General features: G+C 33.8%; 1 protein-coding gene across 2 annotated transcripts; it reads left to right on the forward strand.

The window, feature by feature from the left end:
* Positions 1–8407: 8407 nt before the first annotated feature.
* Positions 8408–17038, forward strand: LOC114277252 (DNA (cytosine-5)-methyltransferase DRM2). Of its 2 annotated transcripts, none has more exons than XM_028219124.2 (11): positions 8408–8612; positions 8729–8800; positions 10139–10216; positions 10444–10581; positions 11470–11569; positions 11649–11695; positions 12568–12684; positions 13423–13522; positions 14687–14787; positions 14962–15732; positions 16363–17038. In XM_028219124.2, exons 3-11 carry the CDS (start codon positions 10211–10213, stop codon positions 16795–16797), a joined length of 1815 nt encoding a protein of 604 aa, XP_028074925.2. In that variant the 5' UTR covers positions 8408–8612; positions 8729–8800; positions 10139–10210; the 3' UTR covers positions 16798–17038. The 2 variants fall into 2 exon arrangements, with proteins under 2 accessions (XP_028074925.2, XP_028074926.2); XM_028219125.2 differs by having other exon boundaries at positions 8410–8612; positions 10170–10216.
* The last annotated feature ends 2315 nt before the right edge of the window (positions 17039–19353 follow it).

Below are 19353 nucleotides of genomic sequence, written 5' to 3' on the forward strand. Positions count from 1 at the left end.
TGTATTTGTGCATTCATGTCACATTAAAACGTGCAATTCGACTCCTCGGCCATCATGTATTGAGATGCGTGGTTGATTGCCCGAGGACCGAGGGCCACACTCCCTAGAGCTTGTGCAAGGACGGGGAGGAGTGGTCGCGCACACATATGTTGAAAATACCTTGCTTTCTCTCATTCTTGCCTTTGTTGTAGAAAAACCAAAGTCCAGGGGCAGAAAGTGGTTGGCTGACCAGGTTTCCTGGTAGGCTGACCACCTTTTTTAGTTTCAACCATAAGGGGTGGTCGGCAAGGGTTTTCCAAGCCAATACCTGGTCGGTGGCTTTCCCAAGGTGGAGTTTCAGCCTTCTGGAGCTTTGTGTAAGTTTCTGAAATCAGCTGTAAACAAAGGCGAGACGAGGCATCGCGATGGAATTTACCGACAAAGCGCATCGAGCATGCATGCATCTATTATCATCCAAAACAGAGCCGAGGCAGCCACATTCATTTAATTTATTTGCTTACTTAGCTAATTTGTTAATTAGTTAGTGGTTGTGTAATAATTAATTGTAATTCGTTATTCATTCGGACTGTATTACTTTCGGACTGTATATTATTTATTCGGACCCTCCGAGCGAGGGCAATGTTGTAATAAGTGTGCGTGTGTGTGATGTATGTCTTCCAACCCCACGTCTTTCTCCCTTTTATTTACCAGCTTATGATGGTTAGATTAGGGCATGTTTCAATTAGCATACTTATGCTCGCATGTTTGCCTTCATTCATCTGTATTACATGCACCGGGCTCGGCGCATCATACTAACTGCATTTGTATTTCAATTCCAAATTGAATACGTGTTAGTTGTAGCATCATCATATGTCATGTTTAGAATAGTCGAGCCTATTGTAGTTGCATTTTTGCATGTGTTGCATTAGGCATTTCTGTATAGTTAGGATCATGCATAGATTTCTAACATAGCTTCTGTTTTGGCTTGGAGTACTCGGTAAGTGTTTATGCTTTAGCATCCTTGCATGTGTGTGAGTGACTGCCATGGTAGCATGCTTACCATGAGGCTAATTACTTATGTGATATAACTGTCTGAATGCCTGTGGGTGAAGGTTGGGTTATTTGGATTGGAACAATTCATTAAATGCGAGTTTTAAGCCCACTTGAGAGTGGGAAAATCATTTTTTCTAAGCCCACCCAAGGGTGGCAAATCCACGTCTTAGCCTACTTACGAGTAGCACCATCAAACCATTTTCAAATAAACAAACATGAGATGTTTTGTTCTAATTCAGGCGATCCAGTCTATACTTGTATGCTGTGCGCATCACATAGTAAATCTAGGCTAATAACCGAAATAAGAACACATAATGTTTTCAAAACTAGATATCATGGTTAGTAGAGGCCGATCTTTGATCGGACGAGCGGGGTGCTCACAAAGTGACCTTCCCCAATCGTACCTAAGTTCCCGAGCCGAGGCAACTTTGGTGATGACGAACACGTGGCCTTAGGCAACGAGTCAGGGTTTCTTAAATTCCCCAAAAATAAATATTTAGGTGGCGACTCTGTATCTGGAAAAGCAATCCATGTTTGGCATTTCTTTCAAAAAATCTGTTTTAAAAAACGATTTGCCGGATTTGGACTCTTTGATGATTTCATTGGTCTTGCATTGCACTCTGCGAGATTAGATACAGGACCGTGACATTGAGTCCTGAACTGTAATGAGCCCAAACGAACAGAACGGGAGATTTCCTCCCAGGACGTTCAGGGACGTCTACACCCGGACCCAAACGAGCCTATCCTGGGCCGTGGGCAGGCTTCAAGCAGCCCACGGGCCGCGGGCCAATTTTACATTCTTATCAATGTGCATGTTAACATGTCAATGTGAATATTCACATTGTCAACAGGCCGGGCCGGACCTACCCCGGGCCGCGGGCAAGCTTCAGGCAGCGGGCAAATTTTACACTCCTATCAATGTTAATGGTTAACATGTCAATGTGAATATTCACAATGTCACGGGTCGGGCTGCAGTCAGGCTTCGGGCCGCCCACGGGCTGTGGCTCAATTTTACACTCTTATCAATGTGAATGTTAACATGTCAATGTGAATATTCACATTGTCAACGGGCCGGGTTGGGCCCGCCCTGGGCCGCTGGCCAATTTTATACTCTTATTAATGTGAATGTCAACGGGCCGAGTCGGGCCCGCCCTGGGCCACTGGCCAATTTTATACTCTTATTAATGTGAATGTTAACATGTCAATGTGAATATTCACATTGTTAACAGGCTAGGCTGGGACCGCCCCGGGCGGTGGGCAGGTTTCGGGCAGCCACAGGGCGCGGGCTAATTTTACACTACTATCAATGTGAATGTTAACATGTCAATGTGAATATTCACATTATCAACAGGCCGGGCCGGGCCCGTCCCGGGCCGTGGGTGGGCTTTTGGCCGCCCATGGGCCGCAGGCCAATTTTATACTCTTATTAATGTGAATGTTAACATGTCAATGTGAATATTCACATTGTCAACGGGTCGGACCGGGCCCGCCCCGGGCCACCCATGGGCCGCCGGCGGGTTTCGCGCCGCCACAAGACGCGGGCCAATTTTACACTCCTATTAATGTAAATGTTAACATGTCAATGTGAATATTCACATTGTCAACGAGCTGGGCCTGCCCCGGCTCGCAGGCGGGTTTCGGGCCGCCCACGGGCCAATTTTACATTCCTACCAATGTGAATTTTAAAATATGAATGTTCACATCATAAAATTGCTAACCATTCAAAAAATATTTATAAGGGTATCAAAATTAAATATAAGGGCATAAGTGTCCAAGAAAATAGTGTAAATCAAGAAAAAAGACTTTGTGGAATAAAACTATACATATATGGGATTAAATAGGTTACAAAATTCCTTTATGGACTTCTTGGGTTAAAACACTTCTAAATGAGATTTATCAATAAAAATCCCTATAAATGCCTAAAATAATATAGCGATGGTGTTACATACACCAATTAATGTACACATTATGGTGTCAACTAGTGTTATATCATTATTACTAACCCCACCTCTTATATAAATTACAAATACTTAAAATTTCTAAAATTATATCATATCATCTGTTAATATATTAGTTAATATATTAATTGATATATATAGTATTATTCATAATTTAGTGTTAAATGACATTTTTTAAAGTCTTGATGGTTGTGGCCCAGTGGCGGAGGCACATAGGATCCAGGGGGTCACATGCCCCCAGGTTTTGAGATTTTTTTTTAACATAAAGAAAATATTTTAAATAAAAAAAATTATAAAAATATTATTTAAAGTGAAATGTCAATGACATTTTTAAAATTATAAGTAATGGTTATTTTGATTGAAAATAAAAAGACTATGATAAATCATATTATTATCTATGAAAATTTCAATATAATGGTGATGTCTATCATTATTGACATGCAAACATAATTAATTTCAATAAAGATATGGAATTTATTGAATTGTTAGTTACATTTGACATGTGGAGTTTATCCTCTATGTGTTTCTTTTTATTCATAACTAAAATAACCACTATATAAATTATTATAATTAAGCAACACATATTCAATTATAAAAAATTACAATAGGTCATAACTAATATTAAAATGAGTCATAAATAATAATTACTTGATATATAGTCGTAACCAAAATAACAATCAGAAGAAGTTATAACTAAATAATATCTAATACTATAATGTGTTATAATTAAAGACCATGAAAATCATAATTACGACATATGATAGACACTTTTTTTTGCGGTATGTTTTATAAAATTTCTCTACAAAAATATATCATTTCTATCTCAACTTATTTTCTTTTTTAATTTTCCAATCCACTTATATGATAGTTACTCCCCAATATTTGTATAAAATTTAATCCCAAATCCTTTAATTTAAAATTCACATTTTTCAAATGAACTCTTAACATTTAACTTTAGTAATATCTCATTGTTATTTATTATGAAAAAAAAAATGTTTGGTTTGAGTTTTTTGAATTAATTTTTTTAAAAATTGAGTTTTTTTGTTTTCGTATTTTTTTGTTTTTAGTGAATATTTTTAAAATTTTAAACATTTTATTTTTATTTTTTATGTATCTGAAAAGTAAAAAATTTGTGAAAAAATATTTTTAAAAATTAATAAATACATAAAAATACATAAAATATACTGAATTCTCGTATTTTTTTTTATATATTTTTGGTATTTAGTGAATTTTTAAAAGGTTTTTTTCAATTTTTTTTTACTTTTTAGGTATATATATGTTAGGTATGTTTAAAAATTAAAAAAAATTGCTCAAAATATTAGAAAAATACAATAAAAACAAAAAAACATGAAAAATAAAAATATAAAATTTTTAAAAAAATATTTTTAAAAAATGATAACCGAACATAGTGATTTATATTCCCCTCCACTAAATTTCTGATTATGCTACTGTGTGGCCCACCAGACATCCTTATGTTTGCCACTAGCTCTCAACTTATCACTGAATTCAACTTATCACTAAATTCAAGGAGCAAGGATCCTCTAGAGTTTTTTTTTTCTAAAGTTTTCTAGAGTGGTGTGTTGTATGGTTGAGATTTAATGACAAGTCATATCAATTTTTTAGCATTAAATCTCACACATACAACACACCACTTTAGGAAACTTTAGGAAAAAAAAATTCTAGAGGATCCTTGGTGAAATTCAAGACATCGATTGATTTTTTGAATTGATTTCAATTAATTAAAGAATTAAACATAATTATTATAATAATATTTTAGGTCAAGTTTGACATACACAAAATAATTTATCTTTTTATTTTTTTTATCACATCATTTCTTTATTTTTTTATACATCTTTTTATAAAAAAATAAAAAATATACTTATTTAAATTACGTCAAACAACCCTTAATAATCTTAATAATGCATGGCATGTTAGATATTTCAATGACAAAGAGCAAAGTCGAACAAAAATGTTGAGCATCGGAGTTCTCAACTTATCAAAAAGAAATCATCAAAAATTGTGAACAAAATGTGTGTATTTTTTGAACATCGAGGAATTAAATTATAATATATTATGAGAATATTTTACGTAAATTCTTCAATTTTAGTACGATTTTTGATGTGACCGTGTGCGCCTCATTATTTATTATACATGATGATTTTTATACATGCAAAGCCACCCCAACCTTATCAATCATTTCTTGCTAGTTAAAAGTAACAAAAAATATAATTATTATTTTATTTTGTCACTTTATTTAGGGTTACTTTGAAATGTTTTAAAAAAGTATACTTATTGACTTATATAGATTGAGTTTGGGTTGAGTTTAATGTGATGTGTTAGAGAGGTAATATAATTTAAATAAGATGATGTGACTTAAATAGGATAGTGACTTTTTAACTTTTTATATTATTTAAGTCATGTCAAACTTGACCTTAATAAGTACTCCAATACTACTCTCTTTCTCTCTATTTTTTGATTCGTATGTGATGAGAAATTTTAATTATACATTGAAAAAATTTATATAAAAAAAACTTCACAAAATGATGCGATAATATCATTATTGTAAATAAATTCATTTTTTATAGTGTTTTATTTTGAAGTGAAAGGTCCACAATGAATCATATCATTATGTATGAAAATTATTTATATAGCATTACTTATGTATGATTGATAGTATTTTTTTAACGTAATGCCACATCGGTGTTATATATAATGGGAAATAAAATGTAATGTTCCTTGGATTTTGAAAAGTCTTTAATGGCTCTCTCAACGTAAAAAGGAGAAAGAAGAAGAAAAAGAATAACAGAAATAAATGAACTTAATATCTAGAGAGCGCGTTGAAATTGTATATAAAAAAAAAATTATTAGTTATTTTATAATAAAAAAAATTACAAGTTATTTTACCTAGGAAAAGTCCTTACCTAACAAATCTTATTTGATGGGCATGTTGGAGTTTTTCTAAAGAAATTATTATAATTTCATAAACTTGGGGGAGGTTTTCTCTCTCCATAAATATTATAAATGGTGTTTTTGTAATTTCATTGCCAAAAATAAATTTAAAAGGGGAAAAAACAATTCAGAGGTAATTTGGGGAAAAAAATTCATATGAATAATAAAGTTTATAAATCTTATGATAAACTTTTTCATAATATTGTAATTATTTTAAGAAGGTACAATTGAAGTGTAATTGTTTCAATTTAAAACACTTAAAAATGTCAACAAGAATGAGAGGTGATATAACATAACTAGCAGGAGGTTATTATAATTTCAAAAACTTGAGGGAGCTTTTAATAATTATGAAAAAATTTAAGAAAAATTAATTTAATTTATTCTATTATAATTTATTCATTCAAACACAGCCTTAAATAAATTTCATTCTAACTTTAAGTGCCAGTCTTATCTTGTGATAAGACTATACCCTTGAGAGTATAAAAAATATTATACTCGCTTCCATATGCCTTTATCAACCATGATATATAAAAGAGATCATAATACTGTTACAAGGATTTAGATGGGCCAATGCAAATCATATCATGGGACCCACACACACGTGACACCATTTGTTTCATTTAAAATTATAAATTATTAAAAGAGTCATATTTTATAATGTTTAAAATTTAACTTTTATAATAAAATAGATTTTAATTTTATTTATTTAAATTTATTTATTTTATTTATTTTTAATATAAAACATTAGTTTACTTTTATTAAATAGGACGGACGTAAAAAATAATATTTTAATTATTAACTTAAAATAAATATATATAAAATATTTAAGAAATTATTTTTTATTGTACTTAATGACTAAAATATATATTTTTTATTTTACTTAAAGATGAACAAATAATTTAAATTAAAAATAAATTAAAATTAAAATTAATAAAATTAAAATTTTATTTTAGGGGAATTGACCAGTAAATCCCATATTGTGGACTTGTAATTCATAAGATCCTGAATGTTTTCTTAGTGACTGGGTGGTCCCTTAATTTGTTTGTTGACAGTTTTGCCACTGCTAGTATTATTGATTGACATTTGGTGTAGGTTTGTATGAGATAAGGTCAATGGGTGTTTGCATGTCACGCTGATCGAAAAAGCACACTAATACTTTTTTTAATCTAGTAAGTGTGTAACACCCAAAACATGAGACGTGTGTTGTAACGTGAACACAAGCATTTTGACACATTTTATGTTTTTTTTTTTTTTTTTTTTTTTGTGACGTGGGTTGTGACGTGAACACAAATAATTTGACACATTTTTTTGTTTTTTTTGTTTTTTGTTACGTGGGTTGTGACGTGAACACAAGTAATTTTACACAATTTTTTTTTTTTTTTACGTGAATTGTGTCACGTTTTGGCTTTCCCACAATTTGACCCTTTGTTTTCCAATTGCCATTTGTGACGTTTTGACGTGAACCTTACCATTGGTTGATAATTTCCCCTAAAAAAAATAATAAAAACAAATCTTTGATAATATAAGAAACAAAACAATATGGCCCACGCTCATCCAGATTCAGATCATCATCTTCACCTTGAGCAGCGTCTTTTCCTGTTGCTATCACTGGGACAACCTCTGATCTCTCCGTCAATCTTCCCACGCTCATCCAGATCCAGATGTCGAAGCTTATCATCATCCCGATGCCTCTCCCTCCAACCCTAATTCTACTCACATCGTAATCTTTTTCTTCATCATCATCTTCTTCTTCTTTGTTATTTTATTGTTGGATAAATGAGATCATGACAATTATGCTCTGCTCTGGATCACTAATATGGTAGTTTTGTTTTGTGTTTTTTTTGAAACAGAGCTTGAAGCAGAACCAAAGCGAAAGCTTGCCGGTATTAATGCCTGTCCAGATCTTCCGAAAGCCGAAGAAATCGCCGATGTCTTGGATACATTTGGGGTCTTAGCGGAGCTTCCATCGGATTGCGTTGGAGCTTATATCATCTCAATGGCCAGTTCACCGTCCGATGTACTTATGGTTCACGAAAATTGTTGATTTGTTAGGTTCACATTTGTTGGTCCACGCAGTGTTGTGTGACTCCATAACCCAGAAACATGGATCCGAATTACCAAACATGGATCAGAAACGTATCCCACAAAATCTGCATTCAATCCCAATATACATATGTAAAGAAAAAACAAAAGAGGGTCAAACTCGTCCACACACACCACATAAATTTAAAACGGAACCTGGTTGTCCACAAAACATACCAAACAGGACTTGTCAATCCAAGAGAATGAAAGTGGGAGTAGATGAAGTAATAGATTGGTAAATAGGATTTTCTGGTAATTTTCCCTTTATTTTATTATAATAATCAAATTCTAATTTTTTAGTTATGATGAGACACTGTATTATTAAAAAATTATTTTTAAAAAATCTACATTCTGACGTGGCGAGAGTAGAACTGAATTTTTCCAATGTGGCGAGTACCTTTTTTTTTCCTTACTTAATTCTGCACAGATTCCACACATAGCGAGAGTAGAGAGAGAGAGAGGGAGAGGGTTTTCGTCTGCTCGCGCTTTTTGGGTGCGATTCTCTCTCTCCTCTCTCCTCTCTCCTCTCTCTGTGTCACCGAGTTGTTCACTCTCATCTCTGCAACGGAATCTCTGTCTCTATATCTATGTGTACGTATACGTGTTGCCTTTTTTCTCGATCGTCTCAGTTTCTTTGTCGTCATTTTTGTGTATTTTACAATTATATGGTTCTTCATCTATAGCTCAATAATCCCCCAATTTTGCAGAATCGAATTACATTATCGATATAATCGAAGATGCTTTGAAGGTCGAATCGAGTTTGAGTCTTTGCACGCGAGGTTAGTTTTCGTTGAATCAGTTGAATTTTGTTGTTGTTGTCAATAAAATGTAATTATGATATATATATATAAAACTGTTGTTTAGGTTGGTTGAAGCTGTTGAATCTTAAGAAATAAGTTAGGACCGTTCTTATTCTGTTTATGTTGGTTGTGGGATTTGGTTTCTTGTGTACAAGTGTTCGATATAGTACACAGAGTATCTAGGGTTTTTAATTCTTTTATTGCTCTTATTTATATGTATTTTTAGATTTTGAGGGGCATTTACTTTGGTGAAGCTAGGGTTTTGTGCCATTTCTAATCATTTTGGAACTGAGGAATGTCGTTCTTCTAAAATTTCTCCATGTTCTTGAAATTCTTGGTCATATTGCAAAGATTAGTGTTCTAGTTTGCATTTCCAGTGTCCCAAACAGATTCTGGAAAAAAACTAGTTAGTAATTAATTGTAAATGAGATATATATGTTGGAAAATTATATTGGTATTGCCCCAGTAGTTGACCTATAACCTCAATTTTTTTTCTAGTAAATGAATTACATTAAAATCTCCACCTGTGCACCAAGGGCAGCCCCAACTTGCTCTAACCTGAACCAACTCTCTACCCACAAAAAAGTTTATTTTGCATATTTTATAAGGCCATACACTTCTGTGAAAGCCCACAGAAAACTATCCTCTGCATTCCTGACCTTACAAGAGTTGGAAAAGTGATCTTTATGCTCATTGACTTTAGTGAAAACTCTAGAGCCCCACATGATCAAAATCCCTCCTTTCATTCTCACAGCTCCCAAATACTCCCAATCCACCCATCTTCCACTCCAAACGCTGCTCACCACATTCCTGGATATGACTTCAATTTTTAGCCTCTTGCGGGTACACCCAATTCTTCTTCCAGATGTACTTCCTATTCAGGTTGGAAGTGTTTGGATGATGAAGATGTAGTTTGGTTGACTAATTTGCTTAACAATATCTTGAATTCTAAGAAAATGTCTAATGAATGGAGGAAAAGTAACATTAGTTTGGAAGGGTGATGAAGTGGTAGCTTGGTTGACTAATTTGTTCAACAATATATTGAAGTCTAAGAAAATGTCTGATGAAGGGAGGAAAACTAACATTAGTTCCAATATATAAGAACAGATGTTATATTCAAAGTTTCATTAATTATCGTGATATTGATCTTATGAGTCATACAAGCCACGTGGACAAGCTTTCATGTGCTAAGAATTTTCTATTGGATATCAGATGCTTGAAGTTATTGGTATTTTATTATAAATGATTTAAGTTACAGACATTGTCTTAACTAGTCTTCATTGCTTTTGTTAAATTTTGTTGTATTGGCTGTACCAGGTACTTAATTCTTTTCATCTATCTTGTACAGCTTGGTAACCTTTTTGGGGCCAAACTACTGGTTTGTGCAACATGGTGGTACGTATTCCTTTCTTGTATAATTATATGTGCATGCAACTTGAATTTCAATGTCGCTTGTTCTATTCATCAGTAGCTCATAATTTTTTAATTAAACAAAGCATTAGTGTTTGGTAACCATGGATATGCTGGTTAATAATCAGAAAACAAGGAGGTTATCTTTGTTGTCAACTATTTTAATTGTGATTTCTTTTCTCTTCCTTTGTGGTTTGCTTTATTTTTTGTAGGATGGGAATGCCTCTGGAGAAGCGAGTGACAACATTGACTGGGATACGGACGATGAACTTGAAATTCAGAATTTTCCCTTACCTTCCAGTTCAAGTTTGACGAATCCTGGTGGGGAAGCTATTCTAGGTGCTGGAGAGGTACATGTTATGGGCTCATATCAGAAGTTGCTGTCAAATTTATCAAAAAAAATAAAAAATATCAGAAGTTGCTGCCAAGTTTCCTATGTGTTTGCTGCACCTAATTTGTTGACAAATGGGTGAATTTGTTACGAACATTTTCTTTTTTAATAATCCTTTAAGTAACTTATCACTATTGTTAAATGTTTTGAACCTCTGTAGGAAATTAAAATGTTATGAACTTCTTGGCCTATAGCCAATAACACTTCACTATAGGCTGCTGCTTGAAAAAATTGCATCCAACTGTTAAGCTGTCTTGGTTGGGATCTTCTTTTATATGGACATTTCTTCTAATGATCATACAGTTACGTGGTAAAATTAAAATGAATTTTTTTAAGGGAGCTGGGCCTTTAGACATGATTGCCATGATAAGATTTTTTCTTGAAGCTTCTGGCAATGCCATCTTTTACATTGTCATTCTTTCTAAATGTGGATGAGATGATGATAAAATTTATCAAATGTACTTATATATGAGGTATGCAACTGCACCTATGCGCCAATTATATATAAGATGTGTTACTACACCTGCATTCCTGCATTCCTGCATTGTCATTCTTGTCCTTTCTACTTGTATAAAGTTTTGGTACATCATTAGTGCAGGACTGGGAGTGTACTGCTTCCATTGATTGGACCGAGCATTGGCGTTTTTCTTTATTTTGTTTCACACTTGTTATGTTCGTTTTCTTTTACGCTTGACTATTTATATGCTTGCTTCCTTTTGGTTTTTGCCTTTTCAACTTTCTTTGGGTTTCTTTTTTTTCGGCTTTTGTTTCTTTAACAAACTTTCTTTATGATTTGGTACATTCTTATTCATGCTATAAACTTACTGTTCACTCCTTTTGTCTCCAGGCAAGCTCATCAACAGGTTGTTCCAACTCCAAGTTGATTCAACATTTTGTAGGAATGGGGTTTCCTGAGAAAATGGTTGCAAAAGCTATTGAGGAGAATGGTAACTGCTCTGTTACACTTTTGATGGATATTTTTCAGCTTGGGAGGAAAGTTTATGACTTTATTTGTACAATGTGCAGATGAAGGAAATACGGAATCAATCCTTGAAACTTTGCTTACATACTCAGTGAGTAATATATGGCTCATTCACAGATTCCATCCTTGCTACTTTTTAACCTGAAGTTGAACTGGATTAACCACCAACTCTAATATCCACACATGCGAGTGTGCACACATGAAATCCTGTAAAAAAATAAAAGTATCAGAAGGAAAACAGTATTCTAGGGAATAGAAACATGACCTTAGATATCACATGAGAAGCTATCATTGTTTGTTTTTGCTGAAATGCTATGAGTATCATATACTAATGTCTGCCATATGTATCGTCATGCTGCAAATTAAAGTGAGTTTTCTCACTTCTGCAAATCTACTTGTTCTTAGCCATATCAAATGCTCACAAGATCTTGACGTCTTAGTATCACTAATAGTTGATGTGCTTAAATTTGATTATACTCATAGGTGTTCAGTCTCTGTTCTAGTCTTCATGCAGTGAATGTCTTATAATTGAGAGTTTTGATTGATCGGGATGTATCAAAAAGTTCATTCTGTTTGTTTGGGATTACTTACAAGATGGGAAATTGATGTATAAGCCATTTGGCAACACCAATATCATTTGTTCGGTCTTTAACATAATGCTCTGCTTGCGCTGTCTAATATTTCCCTTTGATGGCTAATATCATGCCTAGGCATGATGCTCGTAAATTGTCGTCACCCTCACCAATTCCAGTAATTATGTGACTTTATCTTCATGGTTAATCACACAATTGCTCTGATCATTAATTTATTTTCCAGAGTTGAAACTGCTTCCGAGATACAATTTTACTTGCTTAGAAATCTCCACTTTTCCTAAGTTAATCCAATGATCCCTGGAATTGTATTTCTCCTATTCAAGGAATGTTGTACGCATTTTAGAATTCTTAATTTTCTAATCTCTTGCAGGCTCTTGAAGACACTCCCCAACAGCAACCACCTGTCAGTTCTGATCACTGCTCTTCGGAATATGATGAGAACATTCTGGATGATCTCTCTGATTTAGATAGTTGGTCTAAAGATGAGGTAGCTGTCTTTTTTGCTATATTTAATACTTTGGTTGATTGGTTATATGTAATACTTGATCATTTCAGTCATGTTATCTACCCTTCTTCTAAGATCTAACAACCAGTAGAATTCTCGCTTTTCTCACTGGAAGTGTCTTAGAGGCACAAATGTAATGAAATATATAGGACTGTTTGGAACTTATCATGTGTTGTGCTTAGTGTTTTATCTTTTACTCAACTGGTCCCAAGCCTAGAACAAGGAAGGGGTTTGTGATAGGTTGATAAACAACGTAAAACCTACAGTGTTTGATAGTTTACCTATGAATTTAAGTATTGAATTAAATAACATTATCATGATGGATTTGAAGTAAGTATATACCAGGAGTTATCTGAAATCATTTTAAGGATTCTCTTCTACTTTCAAAGATCTCCTACTAAAATACATCTCTGTTTGTCTCAACTTATCTGCTTTTATAGTTTCTCTCTCCGCCTATAATAGCTGACTCTCCAATATTTTTAACCTCAAATCCCTTGATTTGAAATACACATCCATCCAAATTACCCTTAACTTTTTGTGATAGACATAAGAGTCTTGTCTGATATGTCATGGGAGTAACCAGTTATGCTTTTGAGAGGTAGCATTATCGCTGCCTGCTACATGTGTAGGATTTGACACACTTGGATTTCCCTTGGGATGTATGTCCGTCCTGGTTTAATTGTGTAGATTTTGGTCTTTTTAATTGATTTCTCTTGGCAGGAAAATACAGATTCTTTGTCCAGTAAGGAGAAGACATTATTGTCCTTAGCAAATATGGGGTACACAGTGGAAGAGGCTTCAATGGCTATGAATAGATGTGGTTCGTACTTGTGTTAAATTTGTGCTTCTGTAGCAAGTTGCTTTGTCAGATGGTGGTTATGCTATATTTGATATTGATATTGGTTTATTCTTAAAGCATTTTTAGGTTTACAAATTTATATTCTGCTATATGTAATTTTGCACGTCTTTCATTCTGCACGTCATCTGTCTTCATGCGAAGAGTTGGTTGTGGTATTTTTGTTTTGGTTATTAAAATTTTCATCTTAATCTACTTTGCTTTTCCTCATGGGACTTGCTTTATATTTCATCAAAGAAGCTTGCATGTGTGCATTTCCTTGATTCACTTCTATTCTCATTTGAGTGCTTTGCTGAGTGGGAGAATTGTATATTTGGTCTCCTCCCATTTGAACATACTATAGACTTACTTGGTTCTTCCATCTTTGTGTTTGTTTTAATCATATTTTTTTGTTGTTGTCTTTTTAGGCTTACTGTTACCAAGGGGTTATGATTAATATATGAATTAGTTGATCATTTCTGATTGTGTGGGCTGTTGATGCTTTATGCTATATTTACTGGCATGTTGTGAATTGCCCAAGCATGTCACTATAAAGGAGGTCATTTGCTGCAGTTCTTGCTTTGCAATTTTTTTTTCCATCCTGAATGTGCCGTGACAAAATTATCAACCTGGATATTTGTTTCTAACCAATTGATTTGGTACTATAGTTATTATTTATTAGAACCAACATATTTGTAATTCAAATCATATTGTTTGATCCGGTTCAGGCCTTAGTCATTTGGATGGGGTCTTGGAGGGTTAGATTGGGACTAACTGAAACATTCGCATAATTTACACAAAGTGGTTCTCCTTGGGATAGTTAACAGCAGTGAGGCATTTATGATATTCAGACTATTTCCTATGATATTTTGACTATTTCTTGTATTTCTAATGAACCAGACAAAATTGTAAGGGGTTCTGGCAGTGTGTAGCCACACTTTTCTCATACTTGAGCCCTATTAAACTTCAAGTGTTAAATTTCCATGTGCTTCTGAACTTGGATACTGACTGTGAACTATATAGACTTGATCGGTCTTATTAACCAGTCCTTTTTACTGGTTGATATCACTAAGATTTGTGTATTCTCCTATGTAGTGTAGCTGCACATAGTTTATTCGATTGATTCTTTTTTCATGATGATGATTGCAGGTCCAGATGCCTCAATTGCTGAACTAACGGATTCTATATGCGCTGCTCAGATGGCAAACACAACAAATGTCCGCCCACAGGAGCTACCTGATGAGCACGAGGTTTTCTTTTGTATTTTTTTAATTAACCTCTTTTCAGGATAGGGAATAGGCTTTTTGCAACAATTATAATTTTTTTTTTTTTAAATTACGAATGCATTAGGTTCCTTGGTTTTTGTTGATTCTGTTCATACTCAATAAATTTCTGCATAATTGATTCTTTCCTGATTTTCACAGCCAAAGCCAAAGCCAAGGCCAAATCATATATATAATGGCAACGGTACCGACAGCAATGGTACCCACAAGAGGAAATTTTTTGAGAGTGAATTGTTGAATAGTAAAAAACAAATGGAGTACGAGTCAATGATAATGAATGGAGATGATGAGACAATTCGTCTTCCAATACCAATGATTGGCTATGGAGTCCCTACAGATCCGTGTCTAACATTACATAGAAGCCTACCAGAGACAGCCATTGGGCCTCCCTACTTCTATTATGAGAATGTGGCCCTCACTCCAAAAGGAGTTTGGGACACTATTAAACGATTCCTATATGATGTGGAACCGGAGTTTGTTGATTCAAAATATTTCTGTGCAGCTGCAAGGAAAAGAGGATATGTTCACAATCTTCCTATCCGTAATAGATTTCCTCTTCTTCCTTTCCCCCCGCGTACCATACATGAAGCACTGCCATTAACAAAGAAATGGTGGCCCTCTTGGGATTCAAGAACAAAATTGAATTGCTTACAGACTTGCATTGGAAGTGCAAAACTGACAGAGAGGATCCGTAAGTCTCTTGAAGACTGGGATGGTGCGCCACCTTCACATGTGCAAAAATATGTTCTTGATGAATGTCGCAAGTGGAATCTAGTTTGGGTAGGAAGGAACAAGGTCGCACCCCTTGAACCCGATGAAGTGGAAATGCTATTGGGGTTCCCCAAGAATCACACAAGAGGTGGTGGCATAAGTAGGACTGACAGATACAAATCACTCGGCAATTCATTCCAGGTGAGTGTTTCTTCTTGTATTCATTTTATTGATTCTCTATTATTTTTATTCATTATTTATATTTATTGACCCAACCAACGCTGCCAAAAAATGCTACTACCCGCGCAAGTTATGTTTTGGAATTCGCATTTCAAAACATGGTACACTTTCGTTTCAAAACATGGTACACTTTCGTTTCAAAACAATAAATTTAATAATCTAAAGCAATCCCAAAAGTTTTTCCCAATATATTTCCTAGAGTATTCAATATGAGTAAAAAAAAATTAAAATATAATTTTAGACAGTACAAAACATAAAAAATGAGTGTTAATGCTTATATAAATGTGTTGCTACTTCTTGTTAAATGACTAATTGTTAAAAGAAAACTATTATATGTCTAATTGTTAAATGTCTAATAACAAAATGCCTCACGTTTTATTAAATGTCTAATTGTTAAAAGAAAACTATTCTAAAAAAGTGCCTTAAATTCTGAGTGTAAACTATACAAGTCTACTCCTATTGTACTGCATTTTAGAGCACAAACCACGTTCCCATTCTCGTTCCACCTACTAGAACGATCCACGTTTCAGGTAACACAGGACCGACCCAATCTCAAATTTGTCATTTCTTTTTTGGATAAATTCTTTTCAGGTTGACACAGTGGCCTATCACCTCTCTACCTTAAAGGACATATTCCCTGGAGGCATCAACCTTTTATCTCTATTCTCCGGGATTGGTGGTGCAGAAGTTGCCCTTCATCGGCTTGGTATCCCCTTGAAGAATGTCGTATCAGTTGAGAAATCTGAAGTTAACAGAAACATTGTCAGGAGTTGGTGGGAGCAAACCAACCAGCAAGGAAACCTTATCGACTTTGATGATGTACAACAGCTAAATGGCGATCGCTTGGAGCACCTCATAAATTCACTTGGTGGCTTTGATCTTGTTGTTGGTGGAAGCCCGTGTAATAACCTTGCAGGCAGCAACCGGCACAGTAGGGACGGGCTAGATGGTAAAGAATCAGCACTTTTCTATGATTATTTTCGTATTCTAGACTTGGTCAAGTGCATAATGGAGAAACAACATTAAAATTCATTTGGAAGGGCCACTTTTCCAGAATACTTGTATCTAATTTAAATCCCCTAGGCCTCCTTTCCCTAGTCAGATTATGTGACAATGACTTTGTAGCTCATCCTAGTTCTTTTTTCTTTTTATTTTCTTTTTCTTTTTTTTTTTTTTCTTTTTTTTTTTTCTGGTAAGTAAATGTTTTCATTGAAAGACAAATCAATTGTTTGCAGAGCTAAGAAGGAGTCAAATTATCTTTCTTTTAGTCCACGAGGATTTTCCAGTTATGAGGATAGCTATGGACTCATTTAACCCCATAGATAATCAGATTTATTGTTAAGATCCCACAGATGCCTTATCATTATTGCTTTCTTTTATACTTTTTGACAATGATACATACTTCAAATAATAGTCAAAATTTTAAATGTGTGAATTAGATTATTTTGGTCATGACATGCCAAGTTTAATTGTACACCATAGATTTAAATTTTGAACATTGATTTTTTTTTTACTTTTTTTACTTTTTTTTTTTTTGCTTTTCAGTTGGGGAAATCACAAATTAGTTGAGCTTTGAACAAAAAAAAAAAAATTAATGGTAAAATTTATATAAATTGTAATTATTAAAGTCCTAAATTTTTTTCATATATATGTAATTATTTTTAAAAAACTGATCTGATTTGTAATTTTCTTTACTAATTTTGTATTTCCAATTATCTTAGTCCTAGACCACCTTCATTTTTAGGAGCATACATTGTCTTTTTTTTTTTTTTTTTTTTTTTTTTTTTTTTTTTTTGGAACAAAGTACACATTGGCCTTATTTGGTTTGTCTCTTGAGAGATAATTTTTTAGAAAAAATTCAAAAATTTGTTTGGTTGAAAATTTTTGAAAAAAAAAATCAAAATCATATCTTTTTTTTTTATTATTTTTTAGGGAGATTTTTTTTAAGGTCTCTGTTATTAAGATTTTATAGCATAAAGGACACTTAATATTTTTATAATGTCTAAGGTCCTTTAACATCGATTCAGAGAAAATCTGATCCAGAGAAATTCTGAAAATTTCTCTGGACTTCACTTTTCAGAGAAAATCCGGACTTTCCAGAGAAATTTCTAACTTAAGCTTTCATCTCTGTACAGAGAAATTCTAAGAAGTCCAAAGAAATTTCTCTCCAGAGAAATTCTGGACTTCCCAGAGAAATTCCTAAAGCCTTCATCATCTTCTTTGTCTAGAGAAATTCTGAGAAGTTCAGAGAAATTCCTAAAGTCTTCATCATCTTCTTTGTCTAGAGAAATTCTGAGAAGTTCAGAGAAATTCTTAAAGTTTTCATCATCTTCTTTGTCCAGAGAAATTCTGGACTTCCCAAATAAATTTCTAAAGCTTTCATCATCTTCTTTGTCCAGAGAAATTCTGAGAAGTCTAGAGAAATTTCTCTTCAAAGAAATTCTAGACTTCTTAGAGAAATTCTTAAAGCTTTCATCACCTTCTTTGTCCAGAGAAAATTCTGAGAAGCCCAGAGAAATTTCTCTCCAGAGAAATTCTGGACTTCCTAGAGAAATTCCTAAAGCCTTTATCATCATCTTCTTTGTTCATCATCTTCTTCCTCTAGAGAAATTTTGGGAATCCAAAGAAATTCCAAAACAAAATCACTTCCCAAAATATGCCTTGGAATAAACAATTCCCATGTTTAATCATTTAATTTCTTTTCTTTAAAAAAAATAAAAATTGATGTTGTTTGCTCTGCCACGGAGATGGTCAGCTTAATACAAAAACAGAAAACTTACTTGGAAAGGAGGAATAAAAAAACTAGGGAATCAATTGCAGATATATGTTTTTGAGCTTTATCTTCCAAGTTATGCAATTCAAAATATAAAAATTCAGCTCAATCAATCAAAATTTATATATTTGTCTCATATAATAGTGTACAGAATTATATATATACATTTGTGTGTATGTATATATATTAAACAACCTCAACTAAGAAGGTAGATTCAATTTAGGAAACAAGCTAAACATCTCATGCAGCGTGTAGTGCACCCAACCCAACCATAGCCTTCACTGGGTAACTTGTTCAAGGTAGGCTCATCCTCAAAATCAATCATTTCATACGGCATCGCCGAGCCATGGTGGAAGACCTTCATACGGCAGTTCAATCGGAGCAAGAGTGGCCGAGGAGTTCTTGACATAGGGATCTTGGATTGATCGAACTGGATCGACGAAAGAGAAAGAAGAGCAGCGAGGAGAGAGAAGAGGTGAGGCGTGAGTCTGAGAGAGAGAGAAGAGAGAGAAAGAGAGAGAGAGAGAGAGAGGTGAAGGTTTGAAGCTGTGAGGTATACCAAATTTCTCTGTAATACATGGGTGTGGGGTTGAGGGACCTTAGACATCATAAAATAATATTGTGGATCTTTTCCATTACTAAAAATGAGAGAAGGACCTTAGATTAATTTTCCCTATTTTTTATACTACAAATCAATCAATCATTTTTCGCTCTCTTCTATTATTCTCTCACATTATTTTACACATTAATAAATCACTTTTCTTTTCAAACTCATCTATTCAATTACACACAAAAAAAAAAAAAAAAAA

This window comes from Camellia sinensis, chromosome 4 (assembly GCF_055761805.1).
Source record: "Camellia sinensis isolate YWXY chromosome 4, ASM5576180v1, whole genome shotgun sequence".
NCBI classification, from domain to species: Eukaryota; Viridiplantae; Streptophyta; class Magnoliopsida; order Ericales; family Theaceae; genus Camellia; species Camellia sinensis.